Source organism: Oncorhynchus kisutch, linkage group LG18 (assembly GCF_002021735.2).
Source record: "Oncorhynchus kisutch isolate 150728-3 linkage group LG18, Okis_V2, whole genome shotgun sequence".
Classification (NCBI taxonomy): domain Eukaryota; kingdom Metazoa; phylum Chordata; class Actinopteri; order Salmoniformes; family Salmonidae; genus Oncorhynchus; species Oncorhynchus kisutch.
This window is the reverse complement of record NC_034191.2, coordinates 19,543,182-19,551,064: the sequence shown is the minus strand read 5'-3', so window position 1 is coordinate 19,551,064 and position 7,883 is coordinate 19,543,182. Positions and strand designations below refer to the sequence as shown.

The window sequence follows — 7,883 nt, the reverse complement described above, 5'->3', positions numbered from 1 at the left end:
ACGGCGTTGACCCACCCCAGTGCTTTGCCTGAGAGGCAGGAGACGAGGGCGGACACGCTCTCACGTCCCGAATGAACCGGGTGGACGGTTGGCAAGTAGAGCTCCAGCTGGCATCCCGGCAGCTGTCCCATCATACTCCCTTGGGAGCACGAGCCAAATCCCGCTGGGACCGGGTGAAGGAGGGGTGGACAGTGGGGCCTGCTGTAGTGGGGCTGGTGGAGGCGCTGGACGACCTCCTCCTCTCTCCCAACGATCCATCGTTTGCAGCACGCGATCCATGGCGGTGCCCAGACATTGCAACATGGTCGCGTGCTGCTGGACGAGCTCCTCTACGTTCACAGAGAGGGCGTCTGCTCCTGCTAACTCCATTCTTGATGAGTAATTCTGTAATGAGGTCTGTGTGTAGCTGGTGTAGAGGAGTCAGGCGCAGGACAGCAGATATCAGTAAATAAATGTACTTTACTCAACATATATGAATGCAATACAAAAAAAGAGAGCCCACATTAACGGACCGTACTACATACAAACAATTACTCACAAACTGACATGGGGGAACAGAGGTTTAAATAATGAACTAGTAATTGGGGAATTGAAACCAGGTGTGTAAGACAAAGACAAAACAAATGGAAAATGAAAAGTGGATCGGCGATGGCTAGAAGGCCGGTGACGTCGACCGCCGAACGTCGCCCGAACAAGGAGAGGGACCAACTTCGGCAGAAGTCATGACACATAGTCAATGATGTGTTGAATCGAATAATGCATTGAAGAGTTGTTAAAGGCCCAATGCAGACATTTTTATATCAATATTAAAATCAAATTATTTCTGAGTATTAAGTGCCTTACTAAAATAGATTTCCATTAAAATGGGCAAAAATGGCTTTTTAGCAAAAAACTATTTCTCAAGCAAGGTTTTTGCTAGGACTGTCTGAGAGCTGTCCGAGTGGAGGGGAAACTGAAAATGTACCGGCAGAACGTTTGGGAAATCATTGTTATTGGTCTATTAACCAATTAATCGAATGGTGATGTCACCATGGAAAGCAGAATCTCCCGCCTTTGCAAACCTGCTGATTAGAAGGTCCTGTGTAGAGTGTATTTTCAACCAGCGACTATCAGGAAATAACACTCATATAAACAAAACTACACTTTTAGTGTTAGTTTGTTCAGCTGTTGTACAATGTGATACAAAACACAGGAAAACAGAATTTTGACTTCACTGGGCCTTTAAAGGTTTAAGTAAAGCAAATATGTTATGAGTAAATAGATTACAAGAGGACAACTCAAAATCTGACAACAGTATTTGTGTATTTATACAAAATGAATAACATTTGGACTTTAAAACACAGTTATGCACACATCAGCCCTACATTAGTTTATACACACATCTAGAAATATATTAGCCAATCCATGTCTTGGGAATTTAGTCATATCTTTGAGAGAGTAACCACCTATGATATCTACACTTTCCACATAATTCTGTCCATGTCATAATCCACTGAGTCAAAGATCCCCCCCCCTACATGTTCTAAATGTTAAATCCAAATCCCATTGCTCAATGTTCAATCCCTTACAATGCAATCCTGACCTGATTCCCTTTCCAATCCGTATTTCATGCCATTAACAACATCTCACAGCACATTACCTGCGATCTTTCAACCTATATGTGGCACTGTCTATTTATCATACAGGTTTAAGACAATGGCATAGCAGGGGTTCATCTTGGCAGCATCTCTGTGCAGTAGCTCAGACAGTGTGGTCTAAATTTAACGCTAAAGTCATGTGACATGAATGTCTGCTCCATTTTAGAATTGCTGCCTGCTCCCCTCAGGCAGAAAGAAAGAGAGACTGGGAGTAGAGAGAAGCACGACACACTCCCCAGGACCGCAGAGAGACTAGCACGCAAACATCACCTATGAAGCCCTGTATGCATTCCCTTGGTGCAGCAAACACAACCTGACATGCCCCATTTGTGTCTTGAGGTTAGCAGGAGTAAAGAGCTGGTCATGAATGGAGTGGGATATCAAATAATTTTCACCGAACTGTACAACATTTCTCTACACTTTATACCTATGCTGACTGTATAAGAGAGTGAAGGATCAGAGTGATGGCTGTTTGACTGTGTTTATATGTGTGCAGACAGTGCATTTGGAAAGTATTCAGACCCCTTGACTTTTTCCACATTTTGTTACGGTTGAGTCTTATTCTAAAACTTTTTTAAAAATCCCCCTCATCAATCTACACACAATACCCAACAATGACAAAGCAAAAACAGTTTTTTAGAAATGTTACCCCATAATTTTTTCCCTTTTACTCAGTACTTTGTTGAAGCACCTTTGGCAGCGACTACAGCCTCGAGTCTTCTTGGGTATGACTCTACAAGCTTGGTACACCTGTATTTAGGAAGTTTATTCCATACTTCTCTGCAGATCCTCTCTAGTTCTGTCAGGTTAGATGGGGAGCGTCGCTGCACAGCTATTTTCAGGTCTCTCCAGAGATGATCGATCGGGTTCAAGTCCGGGCTCTGGCTGGGCCACTCAAGGACATTCAGGGACTTGACCCGAAGCCACCCCTGCGTTATCTTGGCTGTGTGCTTAGGGTCGTTGTCCTGTTGGAAGGTGAACTTGTGAGGTGTGGAAACACTTTGTTGCTTTTATGGATTTTGTCTTGTTGCTTTTTGTGCTATGTTCTCTGTTTGTCTGCTAAATCTTGCTTGTCCTAGGTTGCTCTGCGTGTGCTCACTGATCATTGATTGTCTGTATTGTTATTGTAATTGTTTTTAATAACCTCCCCATGGACCGCGGTTGAAAATTAGTTGGCTGGCCAACTCAATTTCGAGTCTCATAGCAAAGGGTCTGAATAGGTGTGCTTTTATTTTTTATATATTTGCAAATATTTCAAAAAAACGGTTTTCGCTTTGACATTATGGTGTGTTATGTGTAGATTGATGAGGAAAAACACCTATTCAATCAATTTTAGAATAAGGCTGTAATGTCACAAAATGTGGAAAAGGTCAAAGGGTCTGAGTACTTTCTGAATGCGCTGCACAATATGTGTGTGCAAGTATGCACGTGTCCATTTTCTGTGTGTGCTTATATGCATGTTTGCATTATGTTTGTTTGAATGTCTGTATCAGTGTTTATGGGTCAGGAGCTGGTTGAATGGTCCAATCCTACAGTGTAGTGCTATCTGAGCTTATCTGGTCTGATCAGGTGAAGATGAGGTGCTGGTTCTCTAGGATCCCGTACTCAGCCTTGTGCTGCTCAAACAGCTTAGCCAGCGCCCCCAGGTAACAGCCATGCAGCCTGTCCACCTCATCAGACGAGGGGCTCACGTTCCTTTCCACCACTATGGGCTCTCCCACTGAGATAGAGGGAGGAAGGGAAGGGGGTGAGATGGAGAGAAGTAAGGAGGGAAAGATAGAGTAGAAATACAGAGGGGATTCAGTGAGAGCAGAAAATGAAAGGCAGAGGAATTATAGAATGTTCAAATGTAGTGACTTAGAGGAGGAACAGGAGAGAAAGGGAGAGGAAGGATAAAGGAAGTGGAACAGAGGGCAAGACTGAGGACAAAACACATGAGGTTACAGCTCTAAGGTAATTTGATTGGCTGTAGCCCAGTGACCCTTCACCGTGGGTGGCTCTGTTCCAGCTGGTCATGATGTCCTGGCTGACTACAGCTGCTGCCACAGTTACTGTTACCCATTACACAGTCACCTATGAACCAGCTTACCAGCTTGTCATATGTCGGCTTTTCTCTCAGTGAGCTTTTATTTGACCATCTGGGTCTAACTGACTAGCTAACTAGAGGAATTCATACAATCAGAGCACTGTGACTGCACATTGTTTCCGAATGTTGTTTGTAAATAGTTTTCGGAATATGTTTCCCCATAGACAGAAATGGGTCATATTTTAGTCTCTATTCCCTCTCGTCACCCATCTCTTCCCGTCACTTTCTACCCACATTATCCCCCATTCCCCACCACTCACCGATGGTGTAAATGGGTTGTCTGAAGGGCATGAAGCCCAAGCTGTACTGGAAAACCCCCCGGGCGTGAAACAGAGGCAAACTGAAGCCCAGGGTCTTCCTCATGCACTCCTGGATGGTACGGACCAGGGAGCCCTTTGGGTTCTTCAGCTGATAAAACAGATCATTCTCCCCAAAGGAGAACACTGGCACCAGATGAGCTCTGCACGCAGGAGAGGGTAAGAGAAGTCTGAATTTTTACCAGCGGCATAATTTCACGTTTGACTGCAACCTTGCAATTTTACATTTGTGATTGTTTGCAAAAATCTATGTATTTTAATGTGATCTGATCCTTTTTGGATGTTTTGTTATTAAAAAATATATATATGTTCCTGTCATTATTGCGCTAACTCCAAAGTCATCTTCGGCTCGCACCAATCTATCTGAAGTGGAATGTGGAGTGCCTACCCATAATCCTCCTGACCCGAGTGTATCTTAGTTCCGTTTTTAACAACTAAATGCCCAGTCAAATTAACGATTCTTTCAAACCTCTGAGCGGAGGCATAAATCTGTTATTTTAGCAGGTGTGTGTGCTGTAAATATTACAGTGCATTTCCTTTCACCTCAACACATCTGTCATTAAAAGCCCTGGGGTTAAGATTCATAGGTCACTTCATGGCCTACAGTACATTCAGTAATGGCCCTTACGGAGGAGGTTTCAGTCAACATCAACATTTATAATACTTGATTATAAACAAGACGGTTATAGATGAGGAGTAGTTGATAGGAAATAAGGCACTCACCCACACCTGAGAGCAATCTTGACGAAGCCCTTCCTGTTGAGGGCCTCCAGGACGAGGCTCCCAGGCCTGGCCTCCAGGGACTCTGCCGCCCCACCAATCACTATGATTGACACGTTTCCCCCTCCCTTCTGGCTCAACACGTGGGTAAGACTCTTCTTGGAACAAGAGACAACCCCTTAGGGGAAGTTCAGCACAGTATATTTAGAACAAATGTGGGCCAGGATTTTTTTTTTCACAGGACAGGTTTTATTAGAAAAAACTTCTAATATCCCCAACATGAAGAAAGAATTGTTGACAAACTAAAACTGCACTACAGTGTGCACACACAATGTTTGAACCTTTAAATGTAATTTACCAAACCTTAAAAACCTATTGTTAGTGTTTAAATCGGAAAAAAACAGAAGCATTGTGGTGGAATAAATAATTCCCTAATAAGGTTCACCTGAGGACATGAGATACTCCCGGAAGAATGGGAAGCTGAACCAGATGCCGAGGGTATGCAGGTAAGGAGTCATTCCTGGATAGAGCTCCCGGAAGCCTGTGTATTCAGTACAGAAATTCCCAAATGCTCCGGCGACCAGGATTCCGTGAGGATGGAAACCCATCAGGTAGTTCCTCTCTGGGTCTAGGTCACATGTCTTAATCAGCTGACCACAGACAAGACATGAATAGTGAGAGGATAATGGATAAGACACAGGTTGAGTTCCTGCCCGACTAGATGTACAACCAATGGTTGTGTGCCACGTCATTGACTGTGCAGTCGGGCATCAGATGGTTATTTCATATGATGTGGTTAGCTAATATGTTAAATACATAACCATGCCTTGTAAGATCAGTGGAGGCTCCTCAGAGGAGGAAGGGGAGGACCATCCTCCTCAGTGAATTTCATTTAAGAAAGTGATAGTTTTAGATAAAATTATACTAAATATATTCACTTCACCAAATAATTGATTAAAACACACCGTTTTTCAATGAAGGTCTACAGTAACCCCAACAGCACTCTAGGGGCATCTAGCTTCCGTCATCTGGGTATATTGACTTCAATACAAAACCTAGGCGGCTCATGGTTTTCACCCTCTCCCATAGACTTAAACAGTAATTATGACAACTTCCGGAGGATGTCTTCCAACCTATCAGAGCTCTTGCAACATGAACTGACATGTTGTCTCCACAATCTAATGATTAAATAATTAATCTAGTACTGAATGCATAAGCTGCAGTTAGCTAGCACTGCAGTGCATAAAATGTGGTAACTAGTAGACACAAAGAGAGAGAAGGAACAAATTAATTTCTTCCAAAATGAAGGAAAAGCAAGAGATACGTTTTTTTTCTTCAGTTTCACTTACTTAGCTATCAAATGCAGCTAGCTAGTTTAGGCTTGGAAAGGTTTTTTCACCTGGTCACATATGCCTGGTCACATCAAATGTTGTGCATTGAAGTCCACAAGTGAAGGGAAAGGGTAAGAGGAGGGGAGCGCATAGATGCGAGAAGGAATACAATGTGACTGCTATGAAGGTGAACTGTGTTTTAGTGTGATCAGGGGTGTATTCATTCTGCCAATTCTGTTAAAAAATGTTTCTTAAACAGAACGAAACGGGGATAAGCATACCTGGTTTTGTCCATTAGAAACTTTCATTTGCAACTGTTGGACTAATGATTACAACCTAGATCAGCTAGGTGCAGGCAAGAGTGTGCAAGGCGGTATTTATTGTGTCACTGTCTGTCCATGTGTCACTGTCAGTCACCTCAAATGTTTTTACACTGCAATGTAGTCGGGCAGGAACTCAACCACAGAATGGCTGGATGTGACAGGGGGCTGGGCCTTTAGCCATGGAAATACCATGATGTACTGGCCAATGACCTCTTTACAATGACTTTGACCTATTTGAGCTATTAATACACCAAAGGGCAGTGGATAAAGAGTAGGTTGGCAGTCATGCTTGCTTTGAGACAAACGTCCTCAATTATATTTTCATCAGTCAGTTAATCGGCATTTGTATACAAATTGTGTTATTGTTGTATACAAGTTGTGTTATTATTAATCCAACAAGGAATTCTGAGTGTCTTTACACACTGTCTAAATTATGCAAAGAATGGTGTAATAACCTAATACTGTTGATAATAATGAGGCTTTATATTAATTGGCGTCCATGCATCATAAAATGCATAGGCTAAACACCCAGAAAACGTCATAAGCCTACTTACATGGATGGGGAAATAGTCTCCGAAGTGTTTCCACACTGTCCATTGGCGTACCCAGTCAGACCTGCGGCCCCCAGCCTGAGGTGTGTCCCAGTCCAGGTAGAGCCACAGGGCATACAGAGCAGCCACGTGCCAGTATCCATTCAACACGATCACAACGTACACACAAAAACAACACTGCGCTAGACAGATGGATGTGCAGAAAAATATGGGCATCACATAAGCAAGCACTGACTTGAATTGACCCCATCCCTGGGCCACTATGGTTATGATTTGCTGAAGGTGAGGAAGTGCGCAGTAGCCTACCAGTTACCTCCAAAGAGAAAGCAGAAGACCCATTGAAGAACTGCAGCTGTCTGGAAACGTCGATTGAGCGGGATATTCAAGGGTGCAAACTCAATCTTCACCATGTCTGCGGTTCCCACTCCCGGGTTCTAAAATGATATCAGGGGAACAGAGCAGAGGAAGGGTCACTATCTTATGCCCCTGTCCTTGCCAAAATCTTTTTATACTTAGCAGCTCTAACAAGGCAGTCGTCCAAGTTCGTGGCATTTTGACGAGACTTCAGGCGCAGGACTATTCAAGTCAAATACAAATGATAGGCTAAACTCATTCTTGTGTGCCTGGGTGCTTACAATACACTTTACTTCATCAACTTCCAAAACACTGCTCTAAACGTGATTGCTAGCCTGATCTGGTTTCTTTGTTCTAGCACCATCTTGTGGAAAATGTAAAGTACAAGCAAACAGTTGAATTATGTACACCCAGAGAGGAAGAGGCGAAGCAAGGTTTTACTCTGCCTAAACTCTGTCTACAAAAATAAGCCCACCAATGTGGAATTTTTGAATGGAGGTCAAAGAGAATGTGTCTAACTTGGTCTAGAAAAATGTAATTGCCAATTTGCTAGGGGAGTCTCAT

At 43.2% G+C, this 7,883-nt stretch overlaps 1 protein-coding gene across 2 annotated transcripts; it reads right to left on the bottom strand.

Moving 5' to 3' along the window:
* Positions 1-441: 441 nt before the first annotated feature.
* Positions 442-7,457, bottom strand: LOC109882819 (2-acylglycerol O-acyltransferase 1-like). 2 transcript variants are annotated; one of them, XM_020474905.2, is made up of 6 exons: positions 7,279-7,457; positions 6,969-7,147; positions 5,206-5,410; positions 4,770-4,938; positions 3,984-4,183; positions 442-3,357 (listed from the first exon to the last, which is right to left on the bottom strand). In XM_020474905.2, exons 1-6 carry the CDS (start codon positions 7,373-7,375, stop codon positions 3,203-3,205), a joined length of 1,005 nt encoding a protein of 334 aa, XP_020330494.1. In that variant the 5' UTR covers positions 7,376-7,457; the 3' UTR covers positions 442-3,202. The 2 variants fall into 2 exon arrangements, with proteins under 2 accessions (XP_020330494.1, XP_020330493.1); XM_020474904.2 differs by having other exon boundaries at positions 4,764-4,938; positions 7,279-7,455.
* Positions 7,458-7,883: the final 426 nt, after the last annotated feature.

Excerpts from the sequence above, each read along its gene's own strand:
- LOC109882819 (XM_020474904.2), bottom strand. The coding sequence starts at position 7,375 with ATGGTGAAGATTGAGTTTGCACCCTTGAATATCCCGCTCAATCGACGT. Across the intron at positions 4,939-5,205 it reads GGAGTATCTCATGTCCTCAG|GGGTTGTCTCTTGTTCCAAG; the intron begins GTGAACCTTATT and ends ACTTCCCCTAAG. Across the intron at positions 4,184-4,763 it reads AAGATTGCTCTCAGGTGTGG|AGCTCATCTGGTGCCAGTGT; the intron begins GTGAGTGCCTTA and ends TCCTGCGTGCAG.